The following is a 20,176-nucleotide window of genomic DNA, read 5'->3' as shown; positions in this document are numbered from 1 at the left end:
GTGGTGTATCTACTCTGTTTGCTATATGTTCTAGTTTCTGACTTTCTTTATAAATTATGCATTTGTATAGCTTCGGCTCTGCTCAAAGTTTTTGCTTGATGCTCTGAATCTTAATGAGCACTGCTGGGAATTGGGTGGCTTTGCCCTCAGACAAACGGGAATAGTGAATGTTGTGGCGTATATGGCAAATCCTAGTCTTGCTTTCTGTTTATTTTCCATTACGCTCAGTTGTTTATGTTGGAAGGAATAGGAGTGAGTCAGACTCTCGGTTTGGGGAGCAGAAAGCAGTGATTGGCCAGTTTAACCTACATAATTTCTTCATTCTGCATAACAGCTTGGGTGTCATTGCATGCCAGCCTGTGAATTTATACTTAGGTTTGATCCACTGTATCTTTTAAAAAATATATAGTTATCAAATAATTAAGTAGGAAGAAACCAATAAAGGAATTCCTTGTGATTTTGTTTTGAATTCTTCGGTGACAGGCATTAATGTATTTTTAATCAGCAAGGTGACAAGCAGTATACAGAGGCTTTCAAGTAGAGGCAGTGATCCAGGTCCACAGGCCCTTATCTGCAATTCTGAAATCCAAAAGCTCTGAATACTGGAAATGTTTTCTCAACTCATTTGGGGGCACAACTGGGTTGTGAGCTGGTATGAGGTTATTGATAGTCTTTATTCCATGCATAGTTGATATTTGTACATTTCAGTGGAAATTTTAATGGTTTTGCATAGGATGTTACTCCAGACCCTTCTTGGTATTTTATATGCGATATGGGATATATACCATATTATCCTTTTGTAAATTGGAAAAATCGTGAATTTCAAAACACATCTGGCACCAGAGGATTGTATGGGAAACTGCCCAGGCTGTTACAACAGCGTCAGGCCCCCACTGCCCAACTGTCCCCAGCCTCTCCCACCTTGTAGCCAAGGTGATGTTGAGCCCTCTGGGTTGGGTTCAGAATCGTAAGGCACGGTGCTCCATGCCTTTAGGGATACTTCTGGTATGGCTGGAGAGACCAGTCCTGGAGTCAGAACTTTAGGATCAGAGAAATCTTGGGGCCTGAGAGATCATCTGCATCATTTTAGGGTGAGAGAATTGTTCAGGAGAGATTGGAATTAACTGACATGTCCAAGGTCATATGTTTTAAATGATCACTTAATGTTTTAGAGCTTCTCAAAATAATACTTTTTTCAAATTCGAAATTAACCTCTAGGGATATAACTCTGTCATCTTCAATTATATGACATTGGAGAAGAAATGTTTTAAAATTCAAAATGGTTATTTTATGTACTATTATGCAATTTTTGGCACAGTAAATTTGATAGCCCTTATATTTTCTTAATGCTGTAACTGTATTATTAAAAACATGAATCTAGAATTTTTGGAATGAGGTTGCCATAGAAATGAAAATAAAATACCAAAAAGACACTTTAGGGTATAGCTAAGAATTTAAAATCCACCACATTTGAAATCAAGCCAATGCCATGACAATTTGCAGGGGAGCAAAGACATATTTGATTGGCTTAAGGATATTTACTGGTATTGTCTTTTGCCCAATTGTGGAATTAAATTGGTAGCTAGGTGTTAGGTCAAATACATGTTTCTAGTTCATGTGTCAATATATTCTTGAGACGTTTTCCCTTGTTTTCTTAAAAGGTATGAAAAGGCAGGATGTAGGGTTAGGTGTGTATTATGTACGCCAGGATGAATCAAATTAATTCCTTTAATATCTTAATTTATGGAGTGTAGCTAATTTTACACTTTCTCTCTGAGGGCCATGCTTTCCTGTTGCTCACTTTCAAAGCAATCACGGAGAAACTGTTGCTGTCAGTAATGTTTGATTAGTAATGAACACTACACTTGGTGGAGGCCTGGTGAGGTGAGGCCCATTAGCTGCCTTGCAGGACTAAAGAGCAATGATAGTGCTTCCATTGGTATTTCTGTCTAAGGACTTGGAGAGCCTCAGAGATCATACTTTTTATAATGAAATTAGAAATTATTTATTTTACTGATAATTGTTATTTTAAGTTCATTAACTGCAGTTGTAGAGGTGGAGGGAATGCAATTTGTCTATAGTGTCAGCCAAGGTAGAAGAAATAGGATTATGATCAGAGAGCATAGGAATGCTGCATAAATGCCCTATCTCATCCTGCACCACCTGTCTGACAACAGAGAGATTAAGAAGAAGAGGCAGATGCTCCAGCAATGGAGCTTTGACATCCCAGTGAGCAGCGTATAGTCCTGGCGCCTCCGCCCAAATTCTTTACTCTCTCCATGCCTCCCTAAGGGGGGCGCACAGCCACCTTTTCTAGTTCATGGCCTTTTGGTGACTGCATAGCACAGTGCCCGTTAAGGAGTAAGCACTGGCATGTGGAGGCCATTCTTGCTCAGAAATGATCAGAAACGACTGGGCTTGAGACCTGGCCGTAAACGCCTGGAGGTAAGAAGAAGGGGTAATGTGGGGGTGTTCCTGAGCTCACCCTCTTTCTCCTGGGTCCACAGCAGGCAGGGGCTTGGCTGAGGAGCAGTGGGTGGGCTGGGCCTTAGAGCAGACCCCTGAGTGTAGTGTCCTTCACCTGGGCTTTGTGAGAGGAACATACAGTCTGAGAGTAGGCTGTCTTCGCAGATTGAGGACAAAACACAAAACTGTGGTGGCACAGACAGTCTAAGCAGAGACCTTGATCCATATGGAATGTTTTCTCCACGGAAGGCTTCCCTTGCACCCAGAGGGGCCCTCGGATGACTGTAAGAAAGGCAACATTTTCCTTAGGAAGCAACTTGAAACTTGCTCCCGGGTTTAATCAACGCCTCATGGAAACCTCAAAGTTCCACATTATAGAGCACAGAAAAAATGCCCTTGATTTAAAAATGGTAAAGGGCAGGTATTAGTAGTTATTCACCATGGCCATTGGAAGACCACAGAAATGTTTTCAGAAACTTCTACTTTTAAGCAGCTTATACTCAGAGTGAGTTTGCTGTAAAATAATCATCTGTATGGGATTATTGATACTGATCAATTAAATATTGGAAAATGACTAGTAAATAAAACTTTTGTTATTCTCTGATTACTTTTCAACCCTTTCTCCTGACATTAGGTCAAGGGACCATTTGTTTCTTATAGTTCATAATGAGAAGATTCTGGCATGTCTCTGGGAAGATATTGTTCCTCTCTTCAGTATGTCTTTGGAGGCAGGGTTGCAGTTCCTTTAAAGAGTGAAATTATTATTAATAAATGCTTTTTGTTTTTTTTTTTTTTAAAGAATATTTATTTATTTTTGGCTGTCGGGTCTTAGTTGCGGTACGTGGGCTCTTCGTTGCACCACGCGGGCTTCTCTCTAGTTGTGGTGCGCGGGCTCCAGGGCGCGTGGGCTCTGTAGTTTGTGGCACGCGGGCTCTCTAGTTGAGGTGCATGAGCTCAGTAGTTGTGGCGGGCGGGCTTACTTGCCCCGCCGCATGTGGGATCTTAGTTCCCCAACCAGGGATCGAACCCACGTCCCTGCATTGGAAGGTGGATTCTTTACCACTGGACCACCAGGAAGTCTCAATAAATCCTTTTTTTTAAGTGTTGGGAGAAAAGAGACAAAAATACTTCCTTTTTTTCCCCATATAACTTTAAATTCTCTTTGAACAGAGGAATATTTTCTTGCTGTAATAAAGATTATATCAAATCAGTAACCATCATCATTCTCAATGATGAAACATTTATGACAATTTTATTAAAACCAAGTGCACAGATCACCACTATCATCATTTTGTAATTATTAGTAATATGATTTTGGAAGATCTGTGTAATGCCATAAGACCTAAAAAAGAAAAAGAGGAATGATCTATTGGAAAGAATGAGATAGACTCATCATTATTCACAGACAGTATGTTTGTATACTAACAAAACCTGGAGAGAGTCGCCTAAAAGCAGTTACGTTTAATTAAGAATTTAGTAAAGTGACTTAAACATTATTCTGATGGGGGGTTGGTGGTGGTGGGATGAAATGGGAGATTGGGATTGACATATATACACTAATATGTATAAAGTAGATAACAACTAATAAGAACCTGCTGTGTAAAAATATAAATAAAATTCAAAAAAAAATAAATAATAGGATGCCTGGGTGGGTGGGGGTGGGGGGGAAGAATAAAGGTCACTTCCCAAGGTCCACGTGGGAGTTCTCCCTTCCCTTCTGCTCTCTGTCTTTTAGTTTTCAAAGATCTCCACTGGTAAGAGAATATGATATTCAAAATTGTTAACTGATTAGGGAGTCAGAAAATCCTCAAAGGGACCTCGCTTTGGCTGGAGAAACAAGTTTCCAAAGCAAAATAAACAATTTCGATTCCATCGGTGAATCTCTATAAAGAAAAGTCACTGTTACCCAAATTATATTCTTTTTTTTTTCTTTTTTCTTTTTTTTCACACACACACACACTGTATTTTATTTTTACAAGAGATAAATAGACTGACACCAAGCATTGTACATGGATGACCACAACAAAAGCAACAATGATTGCAATTACCAAACATGAAACACACTCATACTATGTCATAATATTGACATTCAGTCCAGTAATCCTCCACTGTAACAGCTCCTTTACTTTGCAGTGAAAATTGATTTGTATATTCTTTGCCTCTGAGTCCTTGTGGGATTTTTTTTTTTAATCCAAATTATATTCTTGCAGAAGAGCTAATGAGTGTAGATTCTGCCACAGGTTTTATCTCCTGTTTCTGGATTAAAGAAAAGGACATTCTCTGGTGGATAAAGCCTGGGAAGGTGGGGATGAAAAAAAAAACACAAAACATTATTCTGGTATATCAGCAATTATCAGTAAGAAACTACTATGGGCAAAATACATGTATAGTAGCATATTGCCCCCAAATAGTCATGAACAATCCAGGAATAATCTTAAAAGAAATGACCAGGACTTGGCAAAGATGTTTAACTAAACATCTAAGAAGTAATGTTTGGGCTTCCCTGGTGGCACAGTGGTTGAGAATCTGCCTGCCAATGCAGGGGACACGGGTTCGAGCCCTGGTCTGGGAAGATCCCACATGCCGTGGAGCAACTAGGCCCGTGAGCCACAACTACTGAGCCTGTGCGTCTGGAGCCTGTGCTCCGCAACAAGAGAGGCCACGATAGTGAGAGGCCCGTACACCGCGATGAAGAGTGGCCCCCGCTTGCTGCAACTAGAGAAAGCCCTCACACAGAAACGAAGACCCAACACAGCCAAAAATAAATAAATAAATAAATAAGTAAACTCCAATCTCTTTAAAAAAAAACAAACAAGAAGTAATGTTTAACTAAGCATAAAGAAGTAAACTAAGAAGTAATGTTTAACTAAACATTACTGAGAAAAATTAAAAGAAAATTTGAGGGACTTCCCTGGTGGTCCAGTGATTAAGACTCTGCACTCCCAGTGCAGGGGGCCTGGGTTCGATCCCTGGTCAGGGAACTAGATCCCGCATGCTGCAGCTAAGAGCCCACCTGCTGCAACTGAAAATCCCACGTGCCACAACTAAAGATCCCGCATGCCGCAACTAAAGACCCAACCCAGTGCAGCCAAATAAATAAATAAATATTAAAGAAAAAAGAAAATTTGAATAAACAGAGAAACACACTGTGTTCCTGTATGGAAAAATAGACTATCATAAGGATGTCATGTCTTGCCAAGTTTAGTTTATATGTTTAATGTAATTTTTTTTGTATTTTGAATCCATTTCTATTCATTTAACACTTTAAGAATTTGTGTCATTCTGTTAAGAGTATATAATGGTGTGCTTAAACATTCCCTTATTTGCTGAAAATTTAGGTCGCTCCCACTTATTTTCCATGGTAAGAAATGCTGTGAAGAAAATCTTTACACATAGAAAGTTCTCTTTTATTATATTTTGTACTTCCTATGACAGATTCTCGTATGTGGAATTATTGGATCAAAGAAGACAATTTAAAATACTCAGTGTTATCAATATGCAGTTTGATTAAACAACTTTAATCAAAATCTCCATGGGATTAAGAAATTGAATAATGATTAATTTGGAAAAAAATAGGTGAATATAAATGTAGCCAAGTAAAAGTTTAAAAAAAATTGTGAAGAAGAAAACCAGGCTCTCCCAAGCATTGTGAAATGTTGTGAAGATAAATTAGTTAAATCAGTGAGGTATGTGACCCAGAAATAGAATTTGGTCTATGTGGGAATATATGCTAGAGGAGTCACTACAAACCTGTGAGTTTGGGGAGATTATTTAACAGGGGGAATTGGCACCATTGGGTAGTTTTTTGAGAAAAAATTAATCCTCACCTGGTACCATATACCAAAATAATATCCAGCTGGATTAAAAGGGTAAAGTGTGAAACAAATGAAAACATTAGAGGAAAATCCCTGTATTCACCCACTCAGCAGATGGTCACTGAGCTGGGCCTGGGCCAGGTGTCTGCTTCTGCATGTCACCTCTGACCTTGGAGGAGCTGCAGGTGCACAGAGGAGTGCGGATGGGCCTGGCTCCACCAAGAGGAAGACATGGATGCTGGGGTGGTGTCGAGCAGGTGGCTCTGCCCTGACAGGATCTGGGAAGGCCTCCCCGAGGAGTGGAGGTCTGAACCCGAGAGACCCTGAGCTGGTGAGGCCGTGCAAGGAGCCCTGAGGGGCTGTGTTTGAAGACCCAGAGGTCATGCCGGCAGACCAAGGGCGAGACTTGATGTGAGTGAAGAGCTTGGCAGGATCTGGAGCTTATGAGGCTTGAATAGCGTGTGGAGCAGTTCACAGTGAATCTTGAAGGTTTTGGGAACTGATTGAAAACAGGGCAGTGTGCTGATGTGTTTGAAAGCCTGGACTGGGGGAGGCAGGGGAAGGGGTCCTGGGAAAATGGTGGAGCACAGGTTGGACATAGTGTGGCTTAGAGCTGGCGGATAGTGAAGTGGACAGACTCAGAGACATTCAGGAGCAGGACGAAAGAGATGGACGGGGAGTCACAGTGGGTACTGGCGCTCAGGAGCCTGGTGGAGGGAGCAGAGGCTCAGGTAGTCTTCCTAGCGGCCGCCCTATTTGAAATGATATCCTCCCCCTCCTTGCAGGGATTTTTCTTTTATTTATTTATTTATTTGGCTGTGTTGTGTGGCGTACGAGATCTTAGTTCCCTGACCAGGGGTTGAACTTGTGCCCCCTGCATTGGGAACGCTGAGTCTTAACCACTGGACCACGAGGGAAGTCCCAGGAATTTTATTTCTTTGATTTACTAATGTATCTTCAGTTTGTAAAAATAGCAGTTGGCACCTGGTAGGTGCTTAGTAAATATCTGTTGAACAAGTGAACTAATGAAGGATGAGTTCTAGATTTCTGGCTTGAGCAGCTGGATAGGTGGGGCTGACGTTTCCCAACACTGGGACATCGGAGTCGGAGCAGGAGCAGGTGTGGAGGAAGGTGTATCAGCTGATGGGTCCAGGGCTTTGGTATGTCAAGAAACAGGAAGGAATCCAATGGCAAACACTAGACTAGGGAAATATTTACAATAAATAATGTGGATGCCATCTTTAATATGTAAAGAGTACATGAAAACCAATTAGAAAAAATCACTAATGTTAGTAAATAAATGGTAGTATAAACATGAGTAGAAAATCCACAAAGGATAAAGGATACAAATATTTGAAAAAAATATTCAGCCTTATTAATACTAAAGAATGCAAACTAAATCAGTATGACAATTTGTCTCTCATCAAATTATTAACAATTTTAAATAACAAGAATAACGATGAACTGGTCAGAACGTAAATTTGAGCAGAGTTTTTGCGAAGTAATTTGGCAGAATGTATCAAGTGTCTTAAAATGTTTGTATCTTTTGATCAAATAATTCTGTTTCTGGAAGTATATCATAAGGAAGCCTGAGAAAAACCTCTTGCCATGTACTCTTCCCCATCTGCTTACTTGGCTCTGAAACCCTGTCTTACTTGTGAAATACCCCTGGGGTGGCACAGGTAACAGGCGACTGAAGACCGGCTGCAGAAGCAGAGGACTCCGTATGTCTGGGAACATTTTAACAACTGGAAAACTCATCAGTGAGTTTCATATTGAATTATTTGTTTTTTTCTGTTGTGTTTCTAGATGAAGACCGTCAGCGTTGCCTTAGTTTTGTGCCTGAATGTTGGTGTGGACCCTCCAGATGTGGTGAAGACTACTCCTTGTGCACGTTTGGAATGCTGGATTGGTAAGCATGGGTCCCTCTCTTACAGCCTGTTGCAGGGGTCACTGCATGGGGTTCTGGGCTTGGCAGGGCTTGCCTTCACTGTCCTGGTCCAGTGCAGGCCTGTGATTGGTTTGTGTAAATCTGAAGATTTTATTTCATTTTGCAGTTATATAACCTTTAGGCTATTATAGATACATTCACTTATAATTTGCAGTGGAGAAAGTGTCTCAGGAAAAATTGATAAGATAATGACTATTGGATTATATAATTTTCTCTTTTAAATTTTTCCTGCATCTGGCATGTAGTACAAGTTATATACACTTAAACCTGAATGACTGATGCCTGCATGCAGGTGCCTCAGTTGCACAGTGAGGAGTCCCACCTAGCTCTTTCCAGGAGGAGGCGGGGCTGCTCTTTGTCGTCATCCTCCTCGGAGCATCTTAGCACAGTGCTGACTAGAAATGGTGAGTGTGCACAACCTTCACTTGTTTCTGGTCTTAGGGAGAATGCATTAGGCTCCCACCACTAAATAGGGCATTAGCCAAAGTTTTTTTCTGATGCCTTTTCTAAGGTAAGAAGTTCACTTCTATTCTTAGTTTGCTGAGAGTTTCTGTCAAGAATCAATGTTGCATCTTATAAAATGCTTTCTCAACATCTGTTGAGATAATCACCTGGCTTTTCTCTTTTAGTCTGTTGATGTGGTGAATTATATGGATTGATTTTTTGGTTGTTGAGCCAACTTTGAATTTCTGGCATAAACCTCACTTGTATTATCTTTTTCATATGTTCCTGGATTTGACTGCTAATGTTCTGTTAAGGAATTTTGCATCTCTGTTTATGAAGGATATTGGTCTATAGTTTTCTCATCTTGTAACATATTTGTTTGGTTTTGGTACCAAAATAATGCTTGGTCTCATTAAATGAGTTGAGAAATATTCCTATCTTTTCTTTTTTATGGAAGAGTTTGTATTGATTTGGGTATTATTTCTTCTCTAAATTTTAGTGTAATTTACCAATGAAGCCATCACAGTATGAATTTTCCTTTGTTTCCGTCACTGATTATTCAGCTTTCTCTTGTTGGTAGGATCGGGGCAACCCCCCCCACCCCCCAGCTTTTCCTATTCTAAGCAAAAGCAGAAATTCCCTTTATCTACTTTAAATAGTAAAAATTACAAATTTATTATAATCTGAATTGGAAACAAAAGTTATTTTTGCCACTTACCTGTCTCGCTGCTCTTTGGGGGTGTCTTAGGATGACAGCCTTTGTTTCACAGCCTCCTGCCTGAAGCATAGGCCCCTTGTTCCCCAAGCCCGGTGACAGTAGCTGTTTTCTGTGGCCAGTTTCCTAAGATGCTTTCTTGGCTCTCTGCCATCCCCTGGTGACTGTGCCGATTGAAATTGACTTCTTATTAGCCACCACTGACTGTTTCCACTTCATTTATCCCTTGTCAATGCTGAATTTAATCAATTGTTTTCTATTTCCTCCCTCTTTAACTACTCTTCTGTTAGGTTTTTTAACACAGGGCTTCTCAACCTGGATCCTGGTGTGTACGCCTAGGGATGCGTGAGCCCGCTGGGATTGTGTGGGTGGTGGTGTCTGAGTACAGCATTGCACCTTCTGGGCTGAGGGGCCTTGGTTTTTATTAGATTCTCTAGGGGTCCTTTGCCTCCTACCCTCCTGTCCCCAAATAGAAATCAAAGAACCCTCCCTCACATCTCACCCAGTCTCTTTGATCAGTATTTATGGGACAATGTTAATGAAAATGCAAAGAATTCCTTACTTCCTTCTTGGTGTGAAATCCAGCAAACGAATAGATTTTTTAATATTGTGTTCTTAAAAAATTTTTGCAATTCAGGTATGCAATCTACTTTGTAATAATTTCGATGGATTTTGAATTCAAAAGGGCACATTGCCGGGTTTTTTTAGATTTAATTTTATTTATTTATTTGTTTGTTTATTTATGGCTGCATTGGGTCTTTGTTGCTGTGCGTGGGCTTTCTCTAGTTGTGGTGCGCGGGCTTCTCCTTGCAGTGGCTTCTCTTGTTGCGGAGCATGGGCTCCAGGTGCGTAGGCTTCAGTAGTTGCGGCCTGTGGGCTCAGTGGTTGTGGCACACAGGCTTAGTTGCTCCGCGGCATGTGGGATCTTCCTGGACCAGGGATCAAACCCGTGTCCCCTGCATTGGCAGGCGGATTCTTATCCACTGCGCCACCAGGGAAGTCCCCACATTGCCTTTTTTAAGTTGAAAAAATTTCGCTTGGCTTTTATTAAAAAGTGGGTCCTTATGTTGGTGATTTTAACAACATGGGATAAGAGAAAAAAACTCTTAGAGATTTGATTCAGCAAATTTGTAATGGTGTCTAGCAGCCTATATTTTAATTTTTATTTTGAAAAAACATTTTCAAAAGTTGCAAGTAGGGCTTCCCTGGTGGCGCAGTGGTTGAGAATCTGCCTGCTAATGCAGGAGACACGAGTTCGAGCCCTGGTCTGGGAAGATCCCACATGCCACGGAGCGGCTGGGCCCGTGAGCCACAGCTGCTGAGCCTGCGCGTCTGGAGCCTGTGCCCCGCAGCGGGAGGGGCCGCGATGGTGAAAGGCCCGCGCACCGCGATGAAGAGCGGTCCCCGCACCGCGATGAAGAGTGGCCCCCACTTGCCGCAACTAGAGAAAGCCCTCGCACAAACCGAAGACCCAGCACAGCCAAAAATAAATAAATAAATAAATAAAATAAATAAATTAAAAAAAAATATTAAAAAAAAAAAGTTGCAAGTAGAGCACTAAGCAGTTTTTTTCCTGATTCATTTGAAAGTAAGCTGCTGAAATGATGCTCCATCACCTTGGAATCCTTTAGTGTGTGATTCCTACAAACAAGAGTTTCTCTTTCATAATGACAACTCGGTCTTCACAGACAGGGGCTTAACATGGATGCCATGCTACTGGGTAAGCCTCAGGCTGCATTCAAGTTTGCCAGGTGTCCCCATAAGGTCCTTTATGGCACAAGGACCCTTTGCTGTATCACCCATTGCCCTTAATTTAGTCTCATTCAGGCTGGAGCAGGCCTCAGTCTTTCCTTAACCTTCATGACCTTGACATCAGAAGATCACTGCACTCTGTTTAGCAGAACAACCCTGATGTTTCCTCAGGATTAAATTTTGTTTATGCCTCTTTGGCAAGAGTGTCATGGACAAGATCCGCCTTCCTCGGTGGTGTCCTGTCAGGTGGCACGTGACTTTGATTTATCCCATTGCTGGTTATGTAACTCTTTTATCACTTGATTAAGTTGGTGTGGTACCTGAACTTCAGCTGTGAAATCCACCCCCTTCCCTTTTGTAGTTAATAAGTATTTTGGGGGAAGAGGTGCTTTGGCTGCATTAATATTTCTTTCCTCATCAGACTTTCAGTTTATTCAATTTGAACTCATGGTTTCCTTTTTTATATTTTATATATTTTTATTCCTATTTTATATTATAATCAGTGGATTATAGTCCAATATTAGCGTCATTTATCTTGATACTCCACTTGTTTCCCATTTAGCTAGTGGGAACCCATTCCCGCTGGCTTATATGGCCTTTTGTCTTGCTTCCATCGTCCTTAGAGTTACGTCTTTACTTTCTGTCTCATCTTGTCTTTCCCTGCTCCATTCCTGGGATCAGCCATTTCTCCAAGGAGCCCAGTTCCTTTTAGTGGCAAATAGAATTTGAAAACCGAGATCTGGGTTCTAGGTGTTCTTATTGGAGCTGTGTACTGTGTTGTTTCTCCCATGGCCTCTCTCATTGGAGCAAGGGAATGCACACATTCACACATGTGCATAATATGTGTATGTGTTTCTGTGTGGACACTCATTCATATCTGTATTTCAGTATTATCTATACAAATAAAAAACATGCATTACATTAGTGCCTCCCATTCCAAACCAATAGGAATTTTCCATATTTATAACTCTTCCTCTGACAGTGAGAACCTTGGTATCCTTCATCCTTAATATATTTACTAATTTGATGAATCCTCCTGTGTGAACCAACTTCTTCTTTTTTTTAAAAAATTATTTATTTATTTATTTTTGGCTTTGTCGGGTCTTCATTGCTGCGCGCGGGCTTTCTCTAGTTGCGGCGAGCTGGGGCTACTCTTTGTTGCAGTGCGTGGGCTTCTCATTGTGGTGGCTTCTCTTGTTGCGGAGCACGGGCTCTAGGCACACGGGCTTCAGTAGTTGTGGCACACAGGCTCAGTAGTTGTGGTTCGTGGGCTCTAGAGCACAGGCTCAGTAGTTGTGGCACACGGGCTTAGCCGCTCCGTGGCATGTGGGATCTTCCTGGACCAGGGCTCGAACCTGTGTTCCCTGCACTGGCAGGCAGATTCTTAACCACTTCGCCACCAGGGAAGTCCCTGAACCAACTTCTTATGCCTGTCATCACACTCCTTTATTTTATACCCAGCTGTTTCCCCCACAGGTGTCCGTCCTCCTCATTGCCTGGGCTCCGATACCCCGTATGGGTCACCGCTCCACGGACATACCTTCTTTCCTTCCCCCATACAGGCTCTGAGCCCCTGATTGGACTTGACAGCTCATTCTGGGCCACCGCAGTTACCCTCATCCTAGAGCAGGTGCCAGCCTTGCCCAGACCTGCCTCTCCCCCCAATAGCTTTAGGATTGTTCAAGAAGGGATTTCAGCATTTTCAACAAGTGCTTTAGGTTTCAGGCTTGGCTAGCTCAAGGGATGATGGATGATATATCAGTAACCAAGATGGAGAGTTGGGGGCCAGCTGGGCTGGGGAGATAATGGGATTACGTTTTGTGTAAGGTAAGGTGCTTCTGGAATGCTCAGAGTAGAGCCACCTTCCAGCAGACAGCTGGAAAGACCTCTCTGGTTGGAGAAAGGGATTTGGGGGAGGTCACCTGCTGAGAATGTGCAGTGACCAGAGGGAGAGGAGCAGAGCCAGGCCGTGAGTGAGTGGGGAGGGGTGCCGCCTGTGACGGAGACCCCTCTGGGTGGGCAGAGGTAGGAGGAGGGCCGGGTGCCACTGGATGAGAGTTTCAGGTTGGCATTGTCACAAGCTGTGGCTGCAGTTGAGTGAGAGATGCTGGGAGCCTGGAGAGCGAAGGGGAGAGGGACAGTGAAGGCTTGGCTGGCGAGGCAAGGAGACCCAGGCTCGATGACAGGTTGGTTCTGCCTTTTTCAGGATGGGAATACCCGGAGTATGTCATGGGTGGGGAAGGAGTCCTGAGGAAGACCCCCTGCAGGGGTTGGTGCCTTCACATAACTTAAAAAGATGTTTACGTTTAGAAGGTAACCAATCGATGTTTTATACGTGGTCTTAGCATTTTGTGCTCTATCACCAGAATTCAAAAGGTTTTGCACTCGTCAAGACCCCAGCTTATTCATTCCAGCTGTTTCACTCAGTGAGTCCCTTAACCATTTGGGGCCTTAGTTTCCTCATCTGCAAAATGGAGCTGATGATGGCGCCCACCTTTTGGCTGGAGGGCGATTAACTGGAGCGTGAACTGGGCTTAGCATGGGGACTGCCCTCAGCCAGGAGCAGCCCCCACGGGCCTGCACCCGCCTCCCCACCCCACCCAGCAGGCCAAGGTGCTGGGTGGGAGCTTGAGCTCTTCCTGCGTCTGTGCCACTTCTGCTCCGTTCTGTGTGCTCGCCCCAAAAGAGAAGGGAAAGAACCCTGTGCTTCTGTGCACAGGGCTGGGTAGGGATTACGAGTTGATTGCTTTATGGCTGCAGACACACATCAAACTGTTGAGACTGTGCTGGTTGAAACTGCCCTGATCTCAGGGACAAGGGGTCTGGGAGCTTGAGAAATAGACAGATTCTTACTTTCCAGTCCCTTTTTGTGTACCTGTGTGCGCACAGTCTCCATACACGTTGGGGAGAGTCCTACTTCCAGAGGCTCAGAGGATGTAAGAGTCCCTGAAGCGGCTCTTTAGGTTTTCCTGTGGTGCCAGAACAAGCAAGTAGAGGTTGCACCGCAGTACCCTGCAGTGACGGCCTGCCCTCCCTGCTGGACTGTTGTACAGCCAAGGCCCGGCTTCTGAGCTCCAGCTGAGGGAGGAAAGGCACACAGGCCCTGAGTAGCCCGGCCGGAGTGTGTGTGCAGACATGAGGCCGTAGGCGTGGTTCGGGAGCTGAACGCCTCTCCCCGCCCCACCCCTCCATTCCTGTAGATAATAAGATGCTGTTTTATTTCATGGAGGCGACACTCAGGGAAGCGGGGGGAAGCTGTTTTGTTTTATGGCCCCACATTAAAGTAAAAACAATCCCGCTAAAGAACGGTGCGCCCATACCTGCTGGAGGAATCTGTGTTTTAAAACAGAGTGTAGATGAGCTGAGTGCTGAACAGGAGGGATTGTAATTTAGCCTTGATTTCTTTTATGTCTAGCTAATGGTAGCCGTGTATCATAGGTAAGAAGGCTATGGGTTTGTCGGATGCTTGGGAATTTGGTTATCCTAAGGAAATATTTGGGAGGCACTTTGCTTTGTTTCCCTTATTCCTTAGAGAAAAGCATTTTCTTCTTCCCTCCACACAAGTGGGCATTAAGAGACCTGTGTTGATGAGCTAAAAATAGTGGTGGTAGGCCTTTGCGTGTCGCTCTTGGTTTTACAGACACTTTCACAGACTGTCGTCTGATCCTTACATCAGACTTGGGCTTGAGAGATAGTCGAGTTGGTCAACAGATGTTTGTTAAGTAGAGATCTACGTGTTAAGTGTAGAGGTATACACAGAAGAAATGTAGTCGTGATCCTTGGGATTTCGCTGGAGACAAGACCAGAGCAAGGGAGACAGGCCCCTCGAGCTCAGCAGATGTGGGGGAGTCGGAATGGGCCACACGGGTGGGCGGGGGCTGCACGGGAGGTGAGAGTGAAGGACCCCGGGAAGAGAAGGGGCCTGGCGGTGGGGACCGGGCCCTGCGAGCGCTTGCTGGGCTCGCCCAGGCCCTGCTGCTGGATGCTGGGGCACGCCCCATGCCTGCACTCTTGCTCTAAGGGGCTCCTGGTTTAAACCCTGTTTTCTCTGTCCGGTGACGCCAGCCTCTTTTAGTAGTGTCTGGGCTTCCCCCGAAGGAGGACTGTGTAACTGCTCGGAGCCTCCCTTCCTCTACTGTGCAAAGTGACTTTTGTGTAGACAGCGCGGCCCATACTTAAAACAGGGCGTCCCAACCACCCCCTCCTCAGCTCTTTTGAGAACACATCCAGCTCTTGGTGTTTGTATACAACACAGCAAAAGACAACAGGGACCTGGTCTACTTGTGGATATGTGGGGAGGGAGGTTGAGTGGTTAGGATGGGGCTTAATTGTAGAGAAGGCTCCTGCAGGATTCTGGCTCCCTTCCTAGGACCCTCAGGTACTGGGAGGGTCGGGGTTGGGCCGTTAACCAGAGCGTTACTGCCACGGGCCGTACAGCTGAGGGGCTCCCAGCTCTATCCTTGAGCTCAGTGAGATGAAATGCCTCTCACTCTGTGCGCTACTACTTATAAAATGTATGTAGATGATATTATGGCTAATAGAATACAGAGCCATTAAAAACCGTTTCTGATTTCAGTGGCCTTTTTGCCGTTAAGTACTTTCTCAAGCAGAAATTAGTTACACAACTGATTAGTGGCAGAGTCCTTGAAAGACATATAAAGAAATTTGCACTTGATTTGGGAGGCAGTGCTCAGTTAATAAGTCGGTGAACAAATATTTAGGAAATGTCCACTAAATACAAGCTACAAAGAAGTACAAACGTTCCTTGAGCAGTGAGCTCTACATGTTCTAAAATTTCAATTTGTACTGAAGGATAGCATACGTTCAGGAAGATGCACTGATTCAAGTATGTAGTTGATAAGTTTTCCCAAACTGATCAGACCCAGATCAAGAAACAATATTATCAGTGGCCTGGAAGCCCATCTTGTCTCTTGTCACCTTCCAGTCACCCAGGCCCTGGGCTCCACTGTATTGACAGCACCTGTTATCTCTGCTGATTTTGCATGTTATCTAAATGGGAGCATTCAGGAGGCACCTTAGGCCTTTTGGGGGAGTGACATCATAGAAGCAGTATTTTAGAAGGACTCACTGAGCTGGTCTGTTGATAGGAGACAGGTCAGTGGGTTGAGAGGAGACAGGTCAGTGAGCCCTACTGCACTCCCTGGCCTCTGCCCTCTGCTCCCTGCAGCGTCTTCAGGGACTGGCTGGGAGCAGGGAGTCTCAGTAGTGTCAGCACGAGGTGCTGCTGGTTGGACCAATACAGTCGTAGTTGATGGTTGTAGTGACCATCACGTAGTGACCAACGTAGTTGCAGTGATGGAGCGCAAGGTCTTTTGAAGGAAAATTGGATAGGACATGGTAGTCGGGTTGTGTAAATGTGAAGAAGACGGGGAGGTAAAAAAGGCTCCACTTTTTGGGCTGGCTGAATGCCAGCACCACCAGGATCCTTTGTGACCTTGGACTAAGTCATTTGACCACTTTAAGCTTCAGCTTTCTCTTCTTTGTTATGAGGTGGGTTGGACTAAGTCCATGTCATTGTGAAGTTCTAAGCATCATGAAATACAGAGGGTTATGCTGAAAAGCTTGCAGGCAGGAAGATTTATCAAGAGCTAAAATTTTATGCAAATGCCAGTTACCATCTACTTTTTTTTCCATCCATCTATCCACCCACCCACCCACTCACTCACTCACTAACTCACTTCGTTCATTAAGTAGAAACCCGTGAAGGCATTAGAAGAGAAGTGTTTTATTAAGACAGAACTACAATTTTAAATTTATGTTCTGTCCACTTCACCCCACATCAGATTGATAACATTGTCAGCAGTATCCACACAGGAATTTAATTTTAGTTTACTTAAGTTATTTAGTTGTTTATTTTAGTAAATGTAGTATTAAATGCACCATTTTAGTTGTCCTCATTCTTTCCCTCTCTTCACCTCCCCCTCTCCCACTCGCTGTCATGTTCTTGGGAGGAAACCATAAAACTAATTGACCGCAGGGATTCCCAGTGGGTTGGATGTGACAGCCTCACTTAGTTGATCACAGCCTGATGGATGGCCGGTAGCTGCCCCTGCTCCTCCCTTGGGTGGTGGTATTTTGATCCGAGACCAGGGGAAGAAGAGTGGGTGCTGCTGTCGGCCGCCACTACTGGTGAGGCTCCAGTGTCTGCTGGGCCGTCGGTGAGGAGCACAGAGAAGTGTGGCATGGCTCTCTCCAGCTCCCACATGCTTTCCACATGCCCTCGCTGGGAACAGTGGGGAGAGGAAGGGGCAGGGGGGGGCCTGGGCTTTCCAGAGGGTGAAGTCCAAGGAGGAGGTGTAGCTGTCGTCCTCCCCGCACTCTGGGCCTTGGAACTCCCTCCCTCCCTCCCTTTGCCTTTGCCGTGGTTCTTTAGAGGATGTGCCTAAGAGCTGCCACTGATCAATGTGAGTCATGGGCAGGCCTTTATCTTTTTACAGAGGAAACCACTTCTGTTCTCTTAGCCATAGGTCACCTATGGCCAGAGCGCTGACCACAAGGGCACTGCAGGGAAGTGTGGATGCATGAATTAGACGCGTTCAAACCAGCTCTGACATTTACTCTGTTGGTCATCATGCACAGGACATAACCAGCTATTTGATGGCTTCAATTTGTTGAAGCTGTTTTCTGCTTCCCTTTGCTTTGGTTCCCTTTGCTCTGTTTCCCTTCCTTATGCACTTAGGTGGCCCATAATTTTAACTTTTCAGATCCCAATTCATTCCTGTCTCTTGCTGGTCTTGTGATTCAGATTACAGCAGCGTTGATTGCTGTCATTATAATTCTTTTGAGACCCTAACACTCTGTTCCTACCATATCAGAGAGAGCTAAAGATTAACATCTAATTTCTTTAGTTATGGATTAAAACAAGTTTACCATAATTCTTCCAGATAAGTTAGTTATAACCCAATTTTCACCGGGTTTCCCTCAGCCAGAGCTGCTCATCAGGTCACTGGCCTCTTCTGAAGCTATTGAATTAGACTTTCCAGGGTGGGGCCTGGCGACTCTGTGAAGAGTCCTTGATGACTTTGACATATCCATGGTAAAGGCCCCTTCCAGCTCTAAAGTCCTGTTACTTAATTTTATAATTCATTTTTGTGTTATTTTATTTTTGTGAAGGTAACATATGCATATCTTAAAAATCGAAGAGTACTAAAAGGTAGATTAAGAAAGAGCTCTGTCCTGCTCCCACCCTTCCCAGAGGGGCTACTCTGATTGAGTCCTTTCTTGTCTATACATGTATATATAACCTTTTCCCCTGTAGTTGCAAATTTGCTAAACTTTCTGTGAACTTATGAGTTTATTTTATTTTTTACATATATTCCAGTACATCTGTCAAATGCTATCAATATTTTTTCCAGTGCTCAGATAATCTGTTACTTTTTAAAAAACACTCCTCTAGCTCCTGTTGGGCTCCTTGGTCTCTGGATCTGGTACATGGGTGTCTTGTGGTTTCTCTTTTTCTGGTTCTCTCTGTCTGTTTCTCACTGTCTCTCTGTCTCATTTCCTGGATCCTTTGTTGCCTTCTTTTGTGGCCTGTTTCCCAAGAAGAGGAACATGAGATACAGGTTTTGTGTTTACATGTCTGAAAAGACCTGTATTTTACCCTCAGACTTGAATATCAGGTTGAAATTATTTTCACAGAGGATTTGAAGGCATTGCTCTATTTTGTCCAGCTTATAATGCTGTTGGGAAATCCAGAGCTTTTCCCATTTCTGATTCTGTGTTTGTGATCTGATTTTTCTCTATGGATTTTTGTTTGTCTTTCTTTCTTTTTTTTTTTTTTTTTTGGTGGTGCCATGCGGCTTGTGGGATCTTAGTTCCCTGACCAGGGATCGAACCCAGACCCCGGCAGTGAGAGTCCTAACTACTGGACTGCCAGGGAATTCCCTGTCTTTTGTTTTTTTTTTTTTTTTTTTTTTAAATTTTATAGCTACTTTTTAAAATTTTTATTTATTTATTTATTTTTGGCTGTGCTGGGTCTTCGGTTCGTGCGAGGGCTTTCTCTAGTTGCGGCAAGTGGGGGCCACTCATCATCGCGGTGCGGGGACCGCTCTTCATCGCGGTGCGCGGGCCTTTCACTATCGCGGCCCCTCCCGTTGCGGGGCACAGGCTCCAGACGCGCAGGCTCAGTAGTTGTGGCTCACGGGCCCAGCCGCTCCGCGGCACGTGGGATCCTCCCAGACCACGGCCCGAACCCGCGTCCCCCGCATTAGCAGGCAGACTCTCAACCACTGCGCCACCAGGGAAGCCCTGTCTTTTGTTTTTTAACAATTGGATTATGATGTGTCAGGATGTGGTTTCCTTGGGTTAATCCTGTTTGTGGTTCACTGAGCTTCTGGAATCTATTAGTTTACATCTCTTACCAAATTGGGGAAGTTAACAGACATTATATCTTCAACTACTTTTTGAGCTCTGCACTTACTTTTTCTCTTTCTGAGACTCTGATGACTCTAACATTAGACCTTTTGTTATTGTCCCCCAGTCCCTTTAGGCTCTTTTCTTGGGAGTCATTCCATTTCTACAAAGAGGAATCTCAAATTCTCTACCAGGGCGGGATTGTTCAGCGGTGGCCAGGAGCAGAGGAGAGATTAGCTGATATACTTTGTGGAAGACAACAGTGGCCAGGAGGAGGGGAAAGATTAGCTGATATACTTTGTGGAAGGTAGTATTTGAGAGGGATACTTCCGGAGAGTTGGGGCAGAATTAGTATTAAAACATGGAAAACAAGGAGACTGAAAAACAATTCAAGAAAGGTGTCATTTTCATACACTACTTGGCTCAGCATTGGATAATATTTCCATAGGCATTACTAATGTAAAACACTGAATATTAATTTAATAAAAATGTGATGTGGTTATGTTGGGAGAATAGGGAATGGGGGAGTGGGATGGTGGCCGAAGAGAGGACAGTTCTGTCCTCTGAAAAGTGAGGCTTGGGATGTGGATGGAGGGGCAGGACTGCTAATGTTTTGTTGAAAGCCTTGTGATGCTATCTGCCTTAAGTCAAGTATATATG

General features: G+C 43.9%; 1 protein-coding gene across 5 annotated transcripts in view; it reads left to right on the top strand.

Moving 5' to 3' along the window:
* RPTOR (regulatory associated protein of MTOR complex 1) overlaps positions 1-20,176 on the top strand; it is a 347,491-nt gene that overhangs the window by 71,986 nt on the left and 255,329 nt on the right. For all 5 annotated transcript variants that reach the window (XM_057536142.1, XM_007185837.3, XM_007185836.3 and 2 more), the window contains exon 2: positions 8,091-8,193. In XM_057536142.1, coding sequence (XP_057392125.1) covers positions 8,091-8,193 — 103 coding nt within the window. The remainder of the gene's footprint in view (positions 1-8,090; positions 8,194-20,176) is intronic.

Source organism: Balaenoptera acutorostrata, chromosome 20, assembly GCF_949987535.1.
Source record: "Balaenoptera acutorostrata chromosome 20, mBalAcu1.1, whole genome shotgun sequence".
Classification (NCBI taxonomy): Eukaryota; Metazoa; Chordata; class Mammalia; order Artiodactyla; family Balaenopteridae; genus Balaenoptera; species Balaenoptera acutorostrata.
The sequence above is the reverse complement of the archived record's forward strand: the minus strand, read 5'-3'. Positions and strand labels throughout refer to the sequence as shown.